This window comes from Primulina huaijiensis, chromosome 3 (genome assembly GCF_012295235.1).
Source record: "Primulina huaijiensis isolate GDHJ02 chromosome 3, ASM1229523v2, whole genome shotgun sequence".
Taxonomy (NCBI): domain Eukaryota; kingdom Viridiplantae; phylum Streptophyta; class Magnoliopsida; order Lamiales; family Gesneriaceae; genus Primulina; species Primulina huaijiensis.
In genome coordinates this window covers 1,159,519-1,181,010 of record NC_133308.1, presented here as the reverse complement: position 1 = coordinate 1,181,010, position 21,492 = coordinate 1,159,519, and the positions used below count along the sequence as shown (strand labels likewise).

General features: G+C 35.0%; 4 protein-coding genes across 6 annotated transcripts; 2 read left to right on the top strand and 2 right to left on the bottom strand.

Moving 5' to 3' along the window:
• Positions 1 to 621: 621 nt before the first annotated feature.
• Positions 622 to 7,499, bottom strand: LOC140972844 (recQ-mediated genome instability protein 1). The gene is made up of 12 exons (XM_073435297.1): positions 7,360 to 7,499; positions 5,966 to 6,595; positions 5,225 to 5,395; positions 4,975 to 5,120; positions 4,146 to 4,282; positions 3,838 to 4,011; positions 3,571 to 3,747; positions 3,322 to 3,471; positions 2,989 to 3,227; positions 2,338 to 2,448; positions 2,106 to 2,234; positions 622 to 1,605 (listed from the first exon to the last, which is right to left on the bottom strand). The coding sequence occupies exons 2-12, from the start codon at positions 6,566 to 6,568 to the stop codon at positions 1,438 to 1,440; spliced, it is 2,205 nt and encodes a 734-aa protein (XP_073291398.1). The 5' UTR covers positions 6,569 to 6,595; positions 7,360 to 7,499; the 3' UTR covers positions 622 to 1,437.
• A 235-nt stretch (positions 7,500 to 7,734) lies between these two features.
• Positions 7,735 to 9,708, top strand: LOC140972846 (uncharacterized). 2 transcript variants are annotated; one of them, XM_073435301.1, is made up of 3 exons: positions 7,735 to 8,374; positions 8,653 to 8,708; positions 9,481 to 9,708. In XM_073435301.1, exons 1-3 carry the CDS (start codon positions 7,735 to 7,737, stop codon positions 9,652 to 9,654), a joined length of 870 nt encoding a protein of 289 aa, XP_073291402.1. In that variant the 3' UTR covers positions 9,655 to 9,708. The 2 variants fall into 2 exon arrangements, with proteins under 2 accessions (XP_073291402.1, XP_073291401.1); XM_073435300.1 differs by having other exon boundaries at positions 7,735 to 8,404.
• On the bottom strand, positions 9,325 to 13,493 carry LOC140972845 (uncharacterized). Of its 2 annotated transcripts, none has more exons than XM_073435299.1 (9): positions 13,213 to 13,493; positions 12,419 to 12,631; positions 12,157 to 12,348; positions 11,877 to 12,077; positions 11,654 to 11,734; positions 11,202 to 11,331; positions 10,480 to 10,569; positions 10,284 to 10,391; positions 9,325 to 9,670 (listed from the first exon to the last, which is right to left on the bottom strand). In XM_073435299.1, exons 1-8 carry the CDS (start codon positions 13,315 to 13,317, stop codon positions 10,315 to 10,317), a joined length of 1,089 nt encoding a protein of 362 aa, XP_073291400.1. In that variant the 5' UTR covers positions 13,318 to 13,493; the 3' UTR covers positions 9,325 to 9,670; positions 10,284 to 10,314. The 2 variants fall into 2 exon arrangements, with proteins under 2 accessions (XP_073291400.1, XP_073291399.1); XM_073435298.1 differs by having other exon boundaries at positions 9,325 to 9,637.
• Positions 13,494 to 14,114: 621 nt separating this feature from the next.
• LOC140972843 (uncharacterized) lies at positions 14,115 to 16,680 on the top strand. Its single transcript, XM_073435296.1, has 6 exons — positions 14,115 to 14,383; positions 15,380 to 15,478; positions 15,575 to 15,683; positions 15,755 to 15,826; positions 15,985 to 15,990; positions 16,289 to 16,680. Exons 1-6 carry the CDS (start codon positions 14,199 to 14,201, stop codon positions 16,400 to 16,402), a joined length of 585 nt encoding a protein of 194 aa, XP_073291397.1. The 5' UTR covers positions 14,115 to 14,198; the 3' UTR covers positions 16,403 to 16,680.
• Positions 16,681 to 21,492: the final 4,812 nt, after the last annotated feature.

Below are 21,492 nucleotides of genomic sequence, written 5' to 3'. Positions count from 1 at the left end.
ATCATGCAGTTATATGTTTTTGTTTCATTTTTCCATAGGATTATAGGTTTCTAAATAGTTTGTTTTTTAAATTTTTATTAAAAAAACAAATTTTTTTTTTAAATTTTCTGAACAAAACCGTGAAACATTATCCATAACATATTAATATTACATGTTTACAGTTGAATGTTTCTTTTTCTTTATAAATATAAGTTTCTAAATAGCAATTTTTAAAAATATATTCTCTCTATATATCTTAGGAAAACCCGAACATTCGGGCTCAATATTTGTCGGGTACGAGATTGAGAGAAAAAAACACTCGATTCTTATCGGGCGGATCCCTAAATTCACTAATGGGATCTTCGCTCTCATATCTTTCTTGGGTGTGGATATTGTTTCTTACCCATTTCGTCGCAAGATTTCAGGTTTAGTATATCATCTTTTAGTATATCATCTTTGTTTTTAAAAAACAATTTTAATCATTTTCCACAGTGCCGCTGTTGTGTCACTAATACAATGTTGATGTGGAATTGACAATGTATAATGCCGTCAAATTGGCATTCTCGATGAAAAAAGACTATACTTGCCAAAAAAACAGAAGATACATGACTAAACCTCGAAAATATAGATGAGTAAAATCACAAAGTTACAAAAATTACACGACCAAACTCACTTTTATAAATCCTACGTACCAAATGGTTAAAAAAAAAATGGCTAATAAGCTTTTTACATCAATCTAGAATATTGTTCTCAGAGTTTTCTAGGTTTCACTAAAATATGGAATAATATTATGTCTACGGGAGCTCCTACAACCTCCAAATCTCTGAAATGCTGGGGAGCCTACGTCAACCGCGTTCATGGACAATGTTCTTTATGATGTCTTGGTTTCTGGACGATGTTTACGATAGCTTGGTTCAACAGCAGTTTTCTCAAATCCTTAGCAATGAGTCCTGCGAGAGAAGCACCACTAGGAAAATTCACACTCAGACTCTGCACATTCTCCCCAAGATTCTGATGGAGTAGTTGGATTCTCAGTGCCCAGCATAAAATAAGATTAAAAAAACAATGATCTTAAGGTCATGGTGCAAAATGTCTTTCATTTAGAAAGTACTCTAAGAATTAGGCATGATTTTTAGTGGGGTATGATGCCCAACTCACTCAACCTTCATGGATATTTAAAGGTTGAACTTGTTCCATCAGTCCTTGTCGTCACAGATAACAAAAGGTTGAACAAGTTCCGTCCATCCTTGTCTTCATAGGTAACAATATCCATATCTTTCAAGATATCATACGGGAAAGATAGTTAACTCAGTCGACACTCCGGACTATAACAGATCCCAAGTTCCAAGTTCCAACCCCATCACCAGAGTTTAAGCTTTTACAAGAATCAAGTTTCTGATATCCCCAGTTTTTTGTTGGGACGATTACAACTGGGACTACCATTCATGTTTATTACTTTCAAGGACATATATCAACAGGATTCAAATGGCAATCTTTAAGTGGAGTAGAATTGGAAGATTTTATCCTTTTAAGGAGTAAACTGGCATCGGATGCTGAACAACCCTGAGTCATTTCAAGAGCAACTGGGACAGGAGAAGTTTTACTCATCTCTACAACCATTGTCCCCTGAAAAGGAGAAAAGATAGAATCTAAAGTAAGTCAAAGTTCAGGTGCAAAATATTGTAAAGCATTAATATTCTTTCACTAGGATTGAAGAATGAGTCAACCCACATGCATCCTTCATTTGAAAATCTTTGATCGACATTAATAGTACAACACACTCGTAACAAAAAACTAAGTAATTGATCCAATTTAACCATCAGACAGCACATCCATCTACCTTTTGAGGTAGCAAGTGGAGCCCACGAGTAAAACCATTTTCACAGTTTTCATGGTTGAGTTTGACCAGATTCAACACCATGATGAAGGGCACGCAGCATTGATTATTATTAGATGTAGTATCAAATGTTTAAAATCCAACAGAGTAACTTACAGAATTTTTAAAATGAAGAGGTTCTTTAATAATGTCATCTAAAGCCGGATTTACTCCAGTATTTAGAGACTCGTCCGTTTCGATCCGAAATCAACATGTGGTTAAAAGCTGACAGAATATGGGATCATTATACCTCAAAGTTAACTAGGAATATCTGGAACTGCTTCATTGTTTCCTTCATATCTTTGACCTGCCTGGCGTCTGAAGAAGCCAGAGCACTTGAAACCTCTCGAGGCGAGAACCCTATTCCGCTTTGTACAACCTAGAGGAGAAACTGGTTATTCTACATCGAATGTCAGGGAAAAATAATCCATTCAAACACTACACTGGTATTAATATAGCCAGATTCAATATTTTCCACCTACATCATGATCAACGAGGACCTCAGAGATCAGGCTACCATCATCAACATAAACTCGAAGTTCATATGTGGTCCTTTTTTTGTATTGAAATCCCTTCACACCAGTCAGAAAGCACTGATAAAAAAAAATAATTACGTGTAAATCAAACAGAAAGAGTAAACAGATGAGACAGAAAGGGTTAAACATAATAGAACATATACAAGTTGCCAAAGCAAAGCCGGACAGCTAGAATCAACAGCAACAAGTCATCAGTTTATACAACAATTCAAGGCTATCAATTACGCGAGGGAGGCAAATGGTACACTCTAAACTGCTTAGTTAATATAGGGTAATAAATACTGTTTAATCCGTGATCGGTTGTATGACACGACTTAAAATACCAACATATGCAATATTAACAGAGCAAAAGGCCCAAAACTTTATCCATGGCACATATCTGTCTTAAATAGATATTCATTTACCAATCAACTAAGATAAATGCCATGTTCTAACTTTTAGGTAACAAAAAACCAATGGTATAAAATCATACCACAAATGCAACACCAAGAAGTATTTAGATTCAGAGAAAATGATATGCTAACTACCCCAATTCAGCAGAGAACTGTACTGGAATATGGATATCAACAAAATGAACAGTGTATTAATCTATTACACCTTTATTTTTCCTCGAACGACGGAAGCGTTGTTGTTGTCCTCGATCGATGTCCATTTGGCGGATAAACTAGCTAAGTAAGTGAAGGGAATTTCATTCTCTCCGGAAAATATAAAAGGATGCATCACATCATCGGCCACAGATATTTCTTCAACATCCATGTATACTGAGGACGATGGATTAGGCTCAGCATTATCGGGAACCGTAACATCTTCCCCATGCGTGTAATCACGATGACCGCCTAATGAAATCAAGGCAGAGAATAAACCTAAACAGATTATTAAATTACAGTGATAGAGAACTGGCAACAGTATACACATCCACATCATACATACCATGCCCAGTAGCCTCTAATCCATAAATGTGTCCTCGAAACTCTTCTTGCCGACCGGTCGACGACGTGTTATGATCAGAAACATTTGTAATCTTTGAAACTACAACATCTTCTCTAAACACAGCATCAACAGGAGTACGAAAAGAAGTTCCTGTGAAGCATAAATAAAAGTAAATCAGGGGAAACTAACGTAATACCATGAGAAAAATTTATGATTGCACTACTTTACAATTCTTATGAATTGGAGTACCTTGCCCAGCATCCATTAAAGGTGTACCAGCAGTTCTATGAACATTTTGTGGAGTAGCACAATATACTTGTGGCTGTACAGGAAAAGATGAATTACAAGCACCATTATTTGTACTCAATGGAGCAACACTGTCATGCATAGGTCTGACATTAGGAGGAGGGGTGATAAACTCAGTTTCTGCAAGACAATAAATGAAAATTATGTTAACTAACAAATACTGGTAGAAACACTATTCTACGAATTTAGAATCATCTTCGATAGACATACCTTTCCCAGCAGTCTGTGACGGCATGCTTGTAGGTAAGTCATTATGGCGCACAACATTAACACTCTCCGGAGCCCAAGGTGCAGATAATGTGTGAGAGTCAGGATTATTCCCACTCCTTGGGACTGCATACGCTTGTCTGTGCCTGTTAGCAGCAGGGATGCCAGATGAATTTTCTGCAGAGTATGATAGCATAAAACTCAGAACTACAAAACCAAGAACAATGAAAACCACATGTTCTGCTTCTATACATGCTTGGAGCCGTTCTAAATATGTTAGGATAGTAGAGCCCTTCTATAAGAGTATATACCTTGTCCACTTCCTGGTAAAGTTATGGTGTTTTCCCTGATGCTTCGATCTGCATCCCCTGGAACAGAACTATTATGTGGTGTCCAGGCCGCAAGAGTCGCTCTAGTTGCCAGTGGAGGAACCACACCTGTCCTAGTTCTGAGGGTGACAGGGCATTGACAACTCATCGAAAATATCAAAGACAATTGCATCATGTATAAACTTTCCAATCAGTGAAAGCAAGAAGACGGTACAGTTTAAAAGGAAAAAAGAAGATTTTAAGATCAATGACTGCTACGAGCATCAGATGGATCTCCTAATAAACAATCTAAACAGATGTAACTAATTCCACAGTATGATACAACTGCCCTCTTAAAACATCTTAAACAACCTAAATTTAAATTCCAGGTTTTTCTACCAATCTAAATCATATGAAAGGTGGTTGAGATAAATATCTGATGCCGAGAAGGTCACTGACGTTAACATTGATTATGCTAGATTCAAGTCATACTCCCTCATCGTAAATGAAAAGGAAATTCAAATTACTCCAACTCAGATATTTTTCTCACTGCCAACCCTCCAGTACAGACACTGGTACACTTCCTACCAAGCTGTCTGTCCTACCATATCAGTGCATTCTTGAGTTTTATGCTAATAAATTCGTACTCGAACATACAGCAACTGAAGAACACAGTTGAAAAAACAACCTCTCTTCTTTTTTATCCCTTTTTTAATCGATTTCTTTCGTTTTATAGAGAAAAGAATGGCAAACCTCCACCACTTAAAACTGTGAGAATCAAATGAATATTTGAAAGAATAATAGAACAAAAAATTACAGGCCAATTACACACCTCTTCCCCCTTGGTGGCTTATTTATTTCATTAACAAGCCTCTGCCGTGCAGCAGCCAATTCATCAACAGAGCCTCCTAAAACTTCCAGAACTTCAGGGACCAACATTAACAGCCCATGCCTTACATTAACATTCAAAAGAACTATCTGCATATAATTTGTCAAAATTTGAGTGGGATCCATATTTATTCAGCAGCCGCAACCTCCAATTTGGCTAAAAAAAGGTAAACAGTAAGTAACATAATGGAAACCTTAAGTCCTGCAGGGGACATAACTTCAAGATCTTTGATGGGCCTATATTCCATGCCAAACACACGCTGAACGCCATCCGTCATAGACAACTTGAGACACCTCTTGATTCCTGGTCCAGCATTCTGGTACCTTCCACGAAGAGGGCAGCTGATATTCACTATCTCGTCCACCTATAGAATCCTCAACTCACAGACAATTAGCTCTAAGCATATAGTTGGTTTAGATATGCAGCATGCACAAATCCATAAATCTTTTATAACTTCTAGATCCACCATTGTGTTTGGGTCTGGTGACAATATCGGTTTTCCAGCAAAAATGCATGCAGGTTGGGTCAAAGGTTATGGTTCCAACAAAAAAATGCAGGTGATATCAAAGGTTATGGTCAGTTCTTACACTATGCTGCCACAGCCATGCTGTAAAATATGCCCTCACATGAGCTTTTAGTTTTAAAAATTTGTAAATTAGAAAGAGTTATGATGTTTACAGACTACAGTGAACAAAACAAAAATAAGACCACGGAGCAATTTCATTCCAGTATACTGATCACCAAAATTCTCACTAAAATATCAACTTTGCAGATGTTGAACCACATTTTCATCAAATGCAAGTGGGATCTGTGGCATTCTTCAAACATATCCCCGTTCAATAGCAGTTTAATGTTATAAGATAATTACTCCCCAGCAACTACATAGAATATGCATCAGTTCTAACATAAATAAGTACATTATAGCGATATCTACCTGCAAGACAAAAGGCCCCTTAAGATCTACCAAATTCAAGGTATGCATGTTCGAGGGAAGCACCCCAGCACCGCAGTAATTCATGTCCGAGCACAAGAACTGCCCAAAGCAAAGCTTCGCCTTTGATGAATCATCCATCGCCTGGAACCCGGGCACTGATGACCGTAGCGAGATCAAGCAAGAATCCAACCACTCTCTCTTCAATCTCAGCCCTAGTCTTTCTAAAACCCCATTAACCGGAGAATCTGAAACCCTGAAATAACTACTAGTATCACTCCGATTATTGCCGTTTGTCGAGCTGTAACTGGAACGGTTGTTGGAATTATTGTTAATATCACATTCTTCGTCGTCAGAGATGTCAAGATGGATGGGTTCAGAGGAGAAACGAACATTTGTATTACCGCCGTTAGTGGTGGAATTGTTAGTGTCTGGGGTATGGTTCGAGGAGTTGATATTAACGGTTTGGAAATCTGTCTCGATGTCATCTATGATGATATCTTCTTGCTCTCCTTGATAAGATGGAGACCTCGGGAGTGGCGGCGAGGACAGAGGCGGTTCTTCTTCATCGGAAGAGCAGACCACACGGAGGCGCCTCCTGCTCATTCTGGCTAAGTCTTTTTCCCGCCCGTTCTGTTTCGGAAACTAATTAGATCTATGCTAAATAAAGTAATAAAGATTGTGCTTTTATTATTATTTAAAATGAAAATAGTTTGGTAAATTAATTTATTTTAACTTCATAATCAAGGAAAGTATTATTTACTTGTATTTTTATTATCATATTTCATCTCAATTTATGCATTTGTTATTTTTATCTCGTCTTGATTTATATTATGATTTCAATTTTTTTATATCTAGTATTTTTTGCTCGTATTTTTAATAATTTATCTAATATTTTTTAAAAAACTAAAAATACTTAATTTCATTTCAAGGAAAAAAACTTAATTTCAAACCACTGTCACGCATGCAAATAGAAATTAATATCTTATAAAATAGGACAATAGGACAATGGAGTTTTGAAACATATTTTTAAAATAACACAGCTTAAATTATTTGCACCTATTGGGTTGGTTTCAAGATACATCCCAAATTTTAGATGTGTTGTTATATAATCTTTTGCTTGTAATCTCAAATGTTGCATGAAATGCCACCATCCATTACTCTGCTTTCTGTGTAAGAACACAGATTTCGACTATTCCAATGGCCAGTATCCATCAAGAAATTCCCCCATCTAATATTTGGGTGGGTCAAATTCTTCTGCTGATAATTTCTTTAAACAAAATATAAGGGAAAAATTCGTGGCCTGTATGCTTCTATCAAATCCAACGTCCCCTGTGTATTTGGGGTTGTGGAGTCTACATGTTCAAGAGCTCGATGGATATGTAGGAGGGTAGTACCTTTCTGCAAGGGTCGAATTCACGAATATAAGAAGGCTGGCTCCTAAATTTTCAGGTTTCCAGTCGAGTGAGCGCAGAATATGACACAGCAAATCCACATTTGACATAATTTTGAACCATGGGATCTTGTTCACCAAAGACCAAATTTAGAGATTACTGAAACAAATTTCAACATCAGGTCAAACTTTACACCAACAGCCACAAAGAAAAAAGGCCCCTAAATCTAGGATTGAATCTCATCTCCACCATCAAGAATTCATTTTGAATATTCTTGCCATTTGCCGATCACTGATTACTTCTTTCTCCCTTCATTTTTTCCGGCCTACCTCTATGCAAATTCAAGCTTTACATTTCCACATATAATAGCTAATAATAATGGGCTGCGGCGTTTCGAAAATTGACACCAGTGGTGGTGGTGCCACCACATTACCAGTCAAGCTCCGGCCAGTCTTCCTCCGTCGGCTGGAGGAGATTAAAAATCGTAGGCATTCACAGCCCCTAAAGGATTCCACCCCTTCGAAGAAAGAACTGCTTTTGCATGATGTAGACGAGGAAGATAATGTTTCCCATTTTTCATCATCAGAATATGACACATTGAAAAATGTGCCATTACCAACCAAAGATGACACAGATCCCTCAAAAAACGAGTCATTACCCACCAGAATTAACGCAAATTCGGTTGGGAGATTCGAAAGTTCGAAGGGAAAAGATCCAACAAAGCCTGCCGGAAAAGCATCAAAGGAAAGTGAAGCTGCAAAATGCGATGGTAACAAATGCAACACAAAAGATGAGACGCTTGCTGAATTTAGCCCGAAAATGAAGGCCACAAATGAAACCAAAGAGCCGGAAACTAAGGGTGATAAGACCAAGATTGAGGGCAAGATTGCAAACATTCTGACGGACGAACATGGTGGTGAAGATAAGGACAAAGAACATGATAAGGAGAGAATGATTAGCTATCAGGATGACGACGCCTTTCCTGGCTCGCCGAGCTTTCGAATATACTTCGCGGATGGTATGGATGATGACCAGATAGACAATACTCGTACGCAGCTACAAAGGCCAAGCTAATAAAACTAAACTTTAATTTACTATTCCACATTCAAAATATCATGTTCTAATCTCATTTTCTACATATTTAGGTGCATGCTATGTAGAAAACTAAAACGCGTACCATTCATTTGTATGCATGAAAAAAATACGTGTTATACATGGAACAAACATTTGAAATAATCAAGCTTCATAAACACATCGGAATCATGAATTAACTAATCTTATTTTGCTTGTCTGCAGGAAAGAATGATGCCTTGAGGGACGCAGGTTTGAGTGATGATAAAGCATCATTAAAGGTAACCTAGTTATTCTGACAAACTGAACTTGAAAGACCAAATATTTAATACTTTTTTTGTGGTGATAACATCACAAGTTTTTATTGGTCTAGTTTTGACAGGAGCCGAAGTTTTAACAATTACTAAGATTGAAGTTGTATTGTAAAACTTTATGTATAGCAAGCTAAAATTCGAAAACCCATCGGGTAACTACTTGTATCCGCCTTCTCAAAGTCTGTCTACTAGCTTTAGGTTTCTAGCTAGCGTTGGGGGTATCATAGAATGTAAAAACTATTATTATTAGAGCTGCAATGGATGGAAACTTGGAAACTTTTAACTGAAAAAAAACTAAAAGAAGAGGGATCGACCATAAAACTGTACAAGGTCTATAAATCCATTGAATTAGAATCAGCAACATACTTTCTGGTGTTCCTAGCTACCAACTAATCGCAAGTTGATTTGACAGTATATTTTCCAGAACAATAAAAAAACTCTAACAAGCATTAGTTCTTTAAGCTTCGAATTTTGTATACTATTTTATTTTCCTTGACATCTTTGATTTTTTGAAAACTAAATGGAAAACGAGCTCGCATCCAACATAAAAGCGGAGTCAGCAGACAAATTCAAACCAAAAATCTTAAAAAATAATGTAATGATATTTTAAATATAAGTTATCATCCAATATATATTAAGCCTGTCAGCTCAACAAATTTCTTACCTCTGCCCCCTAAAATTTTATGCCAATGAAATGTAATGCACACAGCCACATAATTTATTGTATGTCGTATTTCAGGAGTTACCCATGAAGAAGGAAGCGAAGAGAGGAAGAAAAATCCAGAGCTTTAGAAAGGTATTGCCAAAGGGAGGGCAATCGACCGTCATGAATCTGTTGAATGTGAAGTCTTGCTACAATTCATCACACTCAGCCCGTGATCGTGCCAATCTTCTCACTGCCAAAACAGTTTGATTTGTGATACATATGACTGAGAAAGAAAAAAGGTAAAACAAATTATTCGTCACATTTTTGCTACGATTTTTAATGTGTAGCAGAAAAGATAAAATGAGCATATGTATGAGACCATTATTGCAAAACTATTCAATGATATCATGTCTCACTTTGTAGCCAAATGATTAAACCATATATATTTAACTTTCTCCTGTATGCTTTATTTATCAAGAAACGATCATTGAAAGAGAAACTTTCCCTTGTAATGTCCCCACTCGTTATATATACCAGTGGTCCCTAAAGGGTTAGAAACTGAGGAATCGGATCATCCATAAAACGAAATTCACCTTTTAACTTTTATAATTAATATGATGATGATAAAAAAAAGAGCAGCATATGTTTGGTATATGCATGTATAGTAGAACATTATATCGACTATTCTCTACATTTTCATGACAGTGGGAGGAAAATTTAATACTCATCAGCACACAAAATTGAGCAGGTCTGACTCAGACATAATTTCTTTTTACACAAAACATTTCAAATGGCAAACGCACACGAAAGAATAATATCTCTTTCATGATCAACTTTGTAGAGTCATGCGTGGACATAATCGTTTGTCAGATCGATGAAAGTGTGATGTCACATACCTGTGATGTTAAAAGATTGACATCATGATTATTACAACTGTGGCAGAGACCATTTTCCAGATTTAAAATCCTTGTAGAAGCTGGATCTTTTACAAACAACAAAAAATACTGCAGCCAACACAAGGAATAGTGAAAAACACATTATTTCAATTCGTATGAATATTGTAATACAAAATGTGACGTGAACTAGACTTACCAGGAATTCCAGGGATAATAAAATTGGGACCTTTCAGAATTTCAAAAAGTGTTTTTCTTTCATCCACACGTACCCATTTTGAGCCATTTCCTAAAAAAACATAATGTTCATATTGTTCAGAAAATCCATCGTCATCAAAGCACTAGTTGATATTCAGTTGTACTCTTCACTCAGCTCTTCAACATACACATTTCAGATAATTCTTAGATGCAAAAGGAAAGGGGTAAGCTATTTACAACACATATCACCACCACATCACAATCACCAATATTAATAAGGTTTGAAGCAGAATTGAGCTTCTTGCCTCGTGAGAATTTGTTCAAGAACATCCAACAATAATATTTTGTTTCCTTAATGGTTTAATTTTCAAAATCTTTTCAAGCATTCCCTTACATAGGAGTAACAAGGTGACACCTCCCATCCCACAACCACTTTCGAGTACAAAGCCTTCCATATTTTAAGTTCTCATTAAAACTCCATATACGTTTTCAAGATGCTTCTATTTATTGATGGAGGAACTCCATTCTGTTACTTTATATTGTAGAAATCAATAAAGAAGTTGCAAAGATATCCCCTATTGACTCGTGATTTGTCTATCATGTTAAGAGTTATTACAAACAGATCCGAATATTCACATCTAAATAACATTATTCAAGATTCCTGTAATGATACCATGGATTTTAGTTTATCGAGGTAGTCCATCAAATGAGAGTAAAACATACCATTTGCAGCTGAAGTATGATTGACAACTGAAGTTTCCTCAGTGCCTAAATTTTCCAGATGAGAGGCAGCTGTCCCTTCTAAGAGATAACAGAGTATTTCTTTCTTGGATAAGCAAACTCCAGAACCAGCCTGTCGCAAAAAAGAGTTGATGGGATTAATATGTTGAAAGACTGCAACGGAAGCTTGTCATGAGCCAGATATATTATCATTATTTATGACCGACTCTCGGACACATTATGCTTCCGGTCAGAGACAAAGATGTACTTGTAAATAGAAAATCCCACCAGTTTAGAAAACTGGTGAACATATAGAGTTAAACAATAATGGCGGAGAGATTTTCAACAAAGCCAATTGTTCGAACACTAGAGACCAATCATAATTCTTCTTATTTCTCAAGTCAACCACAAATAATGTTTGAAAAATAGACCAGCCACAGTCAGTACTAGCTCACCTCATAGTACAATTCAAGAGAATCACGAGTGTACTCATTTCCTGTATCCCAGGGCAAAGGTGGACTACTTTCTGAGAACATGTTAGCAAGCTAAGGACCACAAGAGTTTTTCATGTGGAATTTCAAACATAACTGTCACTAACATGTAACAAACACAGATTAAAACATTTCTACATTCAAGTCAGAAAACTTATCATGTGGAGAAAATGAAATGCCAGGATATCATGTCGAGATGAACTGAAAACCTGTCAGTCTCACAAAAATCCTCAACAATGTCACTGGACATAACTTCAGGATAGAGAAGAATAACCGGCCAGTGCAGCAAATTGCTTTTGTCTAACATTGGTTTCTTCATTCCAGTGAGTTCTTGATATATTGCACTTCCCATTTTCAGTTGCCTGTCTTCCAAGGAGGAGACAAGGCTCTGTAAAAGAATCAATGAGGAGATCATGAGCATGCAGATATCCAAGCACGCAAGAGTCAAAACATCGTAAACCTCAAACCTCAGCTGTTGCCACGACTTTAGAAATGCCTGCTTCACGGGATTCTTGTTCTGATTTCTTTATATTGATTTGCTTCAACAGCTTCTTTAATTCTTCATTAGCAGGTGATTGCTGGAGACCCTTTTCACAATACACCTTTGCCTCATCCAACGAATTTAGAAATAATGATGCTTTGGCTGCCCGATAAAGTGCCTAAATAGCATAACAAATTTAGAAACCAATCGAATAATAATACTCCATTGAATGAACAAATAGGTACAACCTTAACATTTGTTGGACTTAATTTACTAGCTTCCTCAGCATCCTGAAGAGCACGTCGGTAATTTCCTAGGAGCAGATTGACATGAGCCCGATTGGAATAAAGAATGGAGTGTTCTGAATCGCCCAAGGCCTTCTGATTAATGGCCCTCGTGTAGCAATCAATAGCATCTGAATAATGCTTCTTCCCCGTTTTTACATACTCGTTACCCTTGTCCTGGGAAGGCACGGAAAAACAAAATAATCATTCTCCTCAATTGCTCCACCATCCTTGAGTTCATGTGTTCTAGTCTATCTGATTGAGCAGAAATGATACACAATCTTATGAGACGTGGATATTACATGATGATCACAGCACTCAAGTTCCTCGGACGGAAAGACTTCCAACCTTTTGAGCTTAATGTTTTCAAAAAAAAAAACACCTTTCGCCCACAAAAAAATGATTAAGCACCCGCTTACCTAAATCTAAAAACGGGGTCTGGTTAACACACAACATACCAAAAAGTATTCCTTTTCTGGTTTCTTACTCTCTTTCCACACAGGAAACACTTCTCTTGGTCAAAGATTTAACTTTACAAACTTGAATTTCCATCCAACGAAAAGCATCCCATAAACAGAAAAATGCGTATACAAATCGTATTAAACGATTTTTAAACGTGCATATCCCAGAGAATGGAACGTATATCTATCCATGAATTGGAAACCACAAAGCTAGCCAGAAAAAAAACAAACCAATAACTGTAAAAGTACAAAAAAACAAGCGGAATAATTACGAAAACATGATGCCATAAGCGTAACCTTAAGTTCGATAGCAGCAGATTCTTTGAGAGCAGATATGGCTTCAAGGTCGATTATTTCATCATTGGTTTTAGGTTCTGAATCGGTCTCCATCAGCAGAGCCATGCTTCAACCTGTTGTGAGGACTTGGAATTCAATCAAGAAAACTCAGGCAGATGTAGCTGGGTACAATATCAGCTACTGTGCTGCGGGACCGTCAGCGTTGTTTAGAGTTTTGCAGTTGAATTCGGCCCGTTTGGGCCTTTTGCTAATTACAGAGTCTCATGCCCGACAAGTGACACTCGGGATCCATGGTAGAAAAAGGATATCCGGATCGTTTCCCTTTATATTAGAGAACTTTTGGTTGATTTATAAAAGTTATTTGAATTTACAATTATTCTCTTATTGTATTATTTTATTTTTTGTTTTTCATAAAACAATCTTTGTTTAAAATTTTTTATTTTTCACACATACTGTGTGTGCTGCTCAAATCTATGGAGGCTTTCCAATCATATATTGAATCGGGATAAAATATATCAATTTTTCAAGATAAAATTCAACAAGTTTTAGATAATTCATGATAAGTAAGTCATACTATCCAAATAATTTTATGTACATGAGAACGCTATTTCTAGTAAGTCATGATATCCAAATAATTTTTTATGGTTAAAAATAATATTTTTAATATAATTTGGTCGGAACGAGAATCTTATCGGATAGATCGATCCTTCTCCCAACATTGATCCGGAAGGTGAGTATCCCAACAAAGGTTTAATTCATCCTAGCCATGTGACCATTGTCCCCAACAACTCTTGTCGGGGTAGGAATTCGGGAGAAGTCGAGATTTTGCAGGTCCTACTATTTATTAATTAGGCGAACTTGCCCATTTATAACCCAATAAGCACCAGAAAGCCCACTATCCAACCCCAATCCAATAGGATACTGGGCTCGCGGCGTTTCGCATTCTCTCTCAACTTGCCGAAGACATCAGCTCTTGAATCAGATCAATGGCGAAAACCCTTGTTTTACCGCTCGTTTTCGTGTTGACTCTAGTTTCCATTTGTTTTACCTTATCGGAATCGGCGGTGGCGGCTCCATTTATTGTTGCCCACAAGAGAGTTTCTCAGAAAAAACTTAATCAGAACATGGAACGTGTTTCCGTCTCCATCGATATTTACAACAGTGGATCCGAGTATGCTCTCTTGGATTTATTGATTATTTTTATCAATCTGTTATGATTTTTTAAAGATCTGTGTTAGAGAAAGGAGGAGACCCGCTAAATAAAGTTTGAATTTTGTTGTTAGAGGAGAGACGAACCCTGTGGATTGTTTCTGTAAACCCTTCAAATCCTCGGTTGCAAAAGAGGTGGAAATGTTTTCAATTGATTGCATGTAGATGAAAGTAATCGCTGATTGCATGTGGATGAAAAACAATCGCTGCTTGCACACAGATTTAATTTTAAATATTGAAAACTAAATAGAAAATTTCAAAGGTATGGAGGTTTGAGTCTTCGAGAGTTTAATTAGTGTCGAGCATTTGGGGAAATCGTGTGAGATGATCGTGTACCATTTATTTGCGATCACTGTATGCATTTTTTTTTATTGGGAGACATTTGTTTTATCCATTATGAAACACTATTGCATTTGTAGTCTGTAGCTGTGTTGTTCTTTGATACTATTCAAGTGAATTTAATTACTCAGCACTTAACAGAGCCAGGAACTGGGATTTGTGCAACTTATGTTAGATTTTTAGCATTTGATTTTTTCTGAATTGACATGGATTTTTTTCAAATTTATGATACTTTAATTGTGTTAATCTTTGAATGAATTTATTTCGAGCATTCTTTGCAACCAAATCATGTCTTTTGGCTCTGGTCTGTACACTCAATGCTGACAAATATGATCGTCGTGTCAAACATCACAGAATCGTTTCAGTGTTTTCTATGTGGGAGGTGTGGAGCAGTATGCGTGCCTTGACATAAAAGAGCAACCACGTGCAACAATTTATTTAACAATGTTTTCTTGCCTCAACCCTAATCTCAGGCATTATGCAAGGATACTTTCTCGGTCTCTCTTAGTTAGAAGTTTTGTTCAGTCCTTGACCTAAATGGTTAACTGCTGAACTTTTTATGAGCTGAATAGATTTGTTTTTTGAAGTTGAAAAGTAATGTTTTCTTAATATATTGCAGCACAGCATATGATGTAACCCTCACTGATGATAGTTGGGCTCAAGAGGTTTTTGACATTGTGACTGGAAACACTTCGAAATCTTGGGAAAGACTTGATACGTGAGATTTTCAAAATTTTCATAGGGATTTTTTGCATTTTCATCCTTTGTTTCTTTATATTTTACTTATATGTGGACCATTTGCATTTGATTGTAGTGGTGCCCTTGTGTCACATTCATTTGAGTTGCTGTCTAGTGTGAAAACTGTTTACTATGGCGCACCTGCTTTGATCACTTATAGAATTCCTACGAAGTCTAAGCTACAGGTTTACCCTTTTCAAATGCTGAATTACCAGAACAAGTTGCTGTACCGATGCTAATATCTGGTTATTTTCAGGAAGCTTACTCAACCCCTATTCTGCCGCTGAAAATTCTTTCGGAAGCAGCATCAGAGACAAAAATTAATCTTGTAAGTTTTTTTTAACTTATATTACGGACATAAAAGCAGCTTGTGTTTTGATATTTATAACACTTCTTTATATTTGCTTCTGCCATCCTTACTGACATACTTCTTTCTTTTGTCTTGTATCTTCATTGTGGATGGATTGATCTCATTATGGCTTTCAGGCAAAGGTACTAAATCTTCCCTTTTCGTTGAACATCCTTCGATATTAGGGTGGTGTTAGTGAGATCTGTATTTTGGATAAAGGGCTTCATGTATATTCCTCGTATTCATGCATTGTGCTAGTTCCTTTATTTTGAACTGTGGATTGAGGATTGGATTTGAGAGTTTTGTTAACCGTTATTTCTTGGTGAAGCTTTCTTACCTTTTTAGCATTACATGTTGATATTTCTGAGTTTTTTCCTTCACATCCCTATGGTTTGTCCTCCACCATTTTTCTCCTCTCTAATGAATTCTTTCACCATGCAGAGGTTACTGGCAAACTATGGTTCACATGTTTCTGTGGTTCTCGTTGTCTTCCTTTTTGTGAGCCTCATGGTTTCGAAGCCAAATGCCGCCAAAGGAAGCAAGAAAAAACGTTGAAACTTGGAGAGATTACGTTCTGATTTGCTTCTCTGGACAACTTCATCCATAACAATGCGGCATTGTAGCTTTTAGACTTGGATACACAATCAAGAGAATGATGATTAACATCATTTTGATTCCAAGTATTAATTTAATGGCTTTAGATTGTTTTTGTGTAAGATGCTTGGGTAATTGTTTCGGATTATTCTCTGTTTTGTCCGTTTCTTCGTGACTAACTGAAGGAAAATACACTCAGGAGTGATCCAACTGATTATGTGCCAAATTTACGTGGTTGACGTGTTTCTTGTTTATGTAGTTAAATGACATTTTTGACTAATCGGTAAATGTCATTCATCTAAATAATTACTGGAGATTACATATATTTCCATATATTGTACGGCCTGTTAAAAATTATTCATGCATGCTTCAATTGTATCCCTATACCATTCAAGTTTCATCAGGAAGGGCAGAGAGTTATAAAGATCATAAATATGTGTTTATGTGTGTAAAATCATTCGTAACATAATAGCGAAATATAAATAATATTTTTTTAATATCAAATTTAACTTAACCAATATCCCCTGCGACTTGAAATTTTCTAAAAATAATTTATGTACAATTTTAAAAACCTAGGGGTAATTTTAACATCAAAATTTAAGGGACACTTAAAATTAGTATTATTGCACTCTATATTATGCGTAAATGTTATTGGATATATATAATTTGTTATGTTGATCTTTTGCTCAAAACCTGATCGTGCAATTGTAGAGAATCAGGGGCAAATTATCCTCAAACCTAAGATCCCATGTAGGGGCTCGACCTAGTACTGTTCTTGCATACGCCGGCCCCCAAGATACGATGCAATCACCGCCGCCTGCCCAGTACGTAAATCTGAGGAATTCACAAATGCTGCTTAGTTTAAAGATGATTTCAATGACTAAGTATTTGTCTGCATGGTGCATCTTTCAGCAATATGCATGTATTAAATAAAAGCGAGACTATCATCGTAGTATGAGGACGGTTGAGCAAGTTAGCTCCCATGGTTTAGTGGTTTAGGACACCTCTCTTTCACGGAGACAGCGGAGATTTGAATTCTTTTGGGGATAGGGTACTACGAAAGGAAGTTGATCGTGGATTACCCTTAAGCCTCAAATTGATTCTTCATGGGTCGATGCTCGAGTAGTTAATGGGGACGGACTGTAAATTTGTTGGCAACATGTCTACGCTGATTCAAATCCAGCTTGGCCCAATAATTTACCAATTTACCATAAAATGGTATAACCCACATTGTCCTTCAGAAATACCGCATATGAAGCTAAAAAAAAATCTTCGGCTAAATCCCTTATTTTCCTAGGATTGTAGCTCAATTGCTCAGAACACTGTCCTGTCAAGGCGGAAGCTACCATGACACAGATACCTTTGATGTGTAGATGTATGTCTGTATGTGTATTGTCTTTTAATTCAATCTCTGTGTGTGTGTGTATGTATATATATATAGGTATCTTTCCTTGGATATGTGTGGTTCCTTTGATTGTGTTCTATTGATGGATTTCTACAGGAGCGGTACCGACAGAAATTAAACCCTTAGCGAAGCTAAAAAATAGAATATTTAATAATTTTCATGCATACGGTTTAAGTGTACGGATTTTTCGGACGTTACAAAAACCCTCAACCAAAAACAAATCCTAAATCGGACAAAGTCAAGGAAAACTTCTAAAATTATTTCAATATTAAACCTTAGACGTATAAGAGTTCCGAATCGAATCTCTTTAAAAAGAATATCTTTTGTGTCATGGTAGCATGCTCCAGTCTCCTTACGAAACTTTCGTTATTGGGTTAACCATACATTTCACATGTTTCTAAGGATTCAAATGACATGATCAACTGATAAGTCTAAAATAAATAAGATAAGAATCTACCCTTGATATATTGCTCAATTGGATTAAAAAAAAAAAAAAAAAAGACGCCAAATATGATAAGGAGAAGTCTTCCTTTTTTCTTTTTTATTTCATCTTGCGAATCGCAATCGGCAAGTTTTTGACAAAGTATTCCATTATTATTATTATATTAAAATAATAACTGGGCCCCACTTCCAGACAAGTGCCTTGTCCGTCTGGGCAAAGCCCACTCTTGGATTTCAAATCTAGGAATTTTGTTTATGTTGTCATGATTTACAATGAAACAATATATTAATTTTAAATCAAAGTTTTATTTATATATTAGTAATATAAAATATAATGAATTTAAGATAATATTATTATTGAGTGAACTTGAAATTCACATTAATTAACATAAAATAATATATAAATATGTATGATATTGAATTTGAAGTTATGATCTTACTTCTCTAAACATAAAAATACATTTGAAATTTTAATCAATGAATTTGAAATACATCAATCAAAACACAACCTTCCAATAAATATATGATCCAAATAGGAATTACTGAGAGTATTGGATGTTCTATTTGTTCTACCCACTTAGGAGATATATAATATATAATATAACACCAATAATTAAGGGTTTGTTTGTACAAGTACTTTAGAAACATTTTTAATATTTTATAAGTCAAAAAAACTTAAAGTATATGTTTTGGATAAAATTTATAACACTTTTTTGAAAAATATTTTTTAAAAAAGGGTTATCTGAATAAAATTTAAAAAAAACAACTGAGATGTGTTTTTTGATGGTTTAGAATAAAAAAACAGTGGTTAAACGAGAATTAGATGTTTTATATTGAATAGTTATCCAAACATCTTCTTAATTATTTTTAATTTTAACTTTTTTTAACGGTTGTCAAAACACATTTTCAACTCAAAAAACATTGTTATAAAATAGTTATCCAAACTAATATTTATTCTTCAAACAACTTTTAAAGCATTTTATAAAAAAAATTGTCAAAAACACTTTTATAAAAATGTTTTTTTTATATGTTTTGTCCAAACGGAACCTTTAACTCTTCTTCAAAGCATTCACTAATTAGAAGTTATACGTATTAATTTGGAACATAGCACATAGCTATTATATGTTGAGCTTGAGCCTCACCCACCCGACCCTCCTCAATTTTAATTATTGTTATTATTATTCTTGCAGAATGGCTCCAAATTAAAATTAAAATGCCTCCAACTTTGACTCGATTTAAAAAAAATGTTTTTTTAATTATAATTAATAATGTTTTTATTTATATATTGATTTAATTTATCAAGCATCATATTCTTGTAATTATCTTTGTGGTGCCCATCCTTAAATACTACCTTATCGGACATGGGAATCCAATGTATGAACAAGCCAAAATATGTAGACTAAAAGCAAGTCCTGCCAAGACTTTAAGTAGTAGAAATCAAGTCATAAACTGATATTGATAAAAATAATAAAACATCATGCTCTAAACACATACACGCAGACGCGCGCACACACATATATATACATATATGAATATATCTCTTGTAAAACGGTCTCACATATATTTATTCGTGAGACGAGTCAAATCTGTTCATATTTACAATCAAAAGTAATATCTTTTCATGAATAACCAAAATAAAATATTTGTCTCGCAAAATTGACCTTTGAGACCGTCTCACATGAATTTTTATGTATGTGTGTGTGTTATATTTTCAATCAGTATATGCATCTTTCCTTGGATATGTATGGTTCATTTAAATACGCGCGATTCAAATATATAGGAACTAACGCAAGTACTGGATGCTCTATTTGTATATATACAAAAAAAAAAGCCTAAAACCAGTAACTCTTCTTCCAACGATTCACTTCGGTCTTCGGAATTATATTACTTTGGAAAAATCGCATAGGGGAAAACTGTTTTTTTTTTTTTTTTTAATGTAATTTGTTACTTTGTGATTTTGGTCATTTATGGTATCAAATTTTAGTTTTATACTTGCATCATCTCATATTTGAAAATTTAGTCATTTTTAATCGAAATGATGATGTAACACTACACACGTCAATGCCACAACATCACCAGTCAAAATAAAAAAGACTAAATCACAAAAAAAAAACAGAAATAAAAGACTAAAACTGAAATTTGACAATATATTAAATCAAAATCACAAAAATACAAATATACAATATGGAAAAACGATTTTCCCTAGCACAAAATATTATACATTGAGCTTGAGCCGCACCCAGCCACCTCCTCAACTTTAATTATCTAGTGATTTGATTTACGCAACTTATAATCGTTTTTATGATTAATAATTTTTAGTGTTAAATACAATAATTGATTTTATTTTAAAATATTGTGTTAATTTATATTAATTCAAAACAATAAGATTAAATATATTAAAATATAATGATAGTTACTAAATTAATTAAACATAAGGGTGTTACACAGCTTTATTTCATTGGACGCAGTTACAATCATTAAAATCACTAGTTTTGTGGTGCCCATCTCTTTAATACGACGTCGTCTACGGCATGTATTGGTAAGTCAAAATGCGTAAGTGAAAAGCAAGTCTTCCTGCCAATAATCGAAGTAGACCATCGAGTCAAAAAAAGGCAGCTGGCTATCCATCCATACAAATAAAATAAAAAATGAGGCTCTTAAATTTATATAACATTTAATTTAATAATTATTAATTAGTAGCTTGGGAAATTATGTTATTTGAACGAAGACAAAAACTTGTGTGAGATGGTTTTACATATTGTATTTTATGAAACAAATCTTTTATTTGGGTCATATATGAAAAAATATTACTTTTTATGTTAAGAGTATTGCTTTTTATTGTGAATATCAGTAGAATTAACCCGTCTCATAGATAAAGATTCGTGAGAGCGTCTTACCAGAGACCTACTCTTTGACGTAATAACATGAAGGTAAAAGAATACATATATATTGACCATACAAAAATTTATAGATTACAAAAGTTTTGAATTTTAGTAGGTACTAAATCTTCTCATTCAATTTAAATAAAAAAAATATGCATTTTAATAAATACTCTATCTGTCCCAAATATTTATATTTGTTTGTTTTTCACGTTTCATTAGAAAAACAAAATTTACCAACATACTTCATATTTTATTTTTATTATTATTTAATTTATTAAAAAAATGATTTGCACATTTTTTCAAGATTTAGTCAACATTGGCAC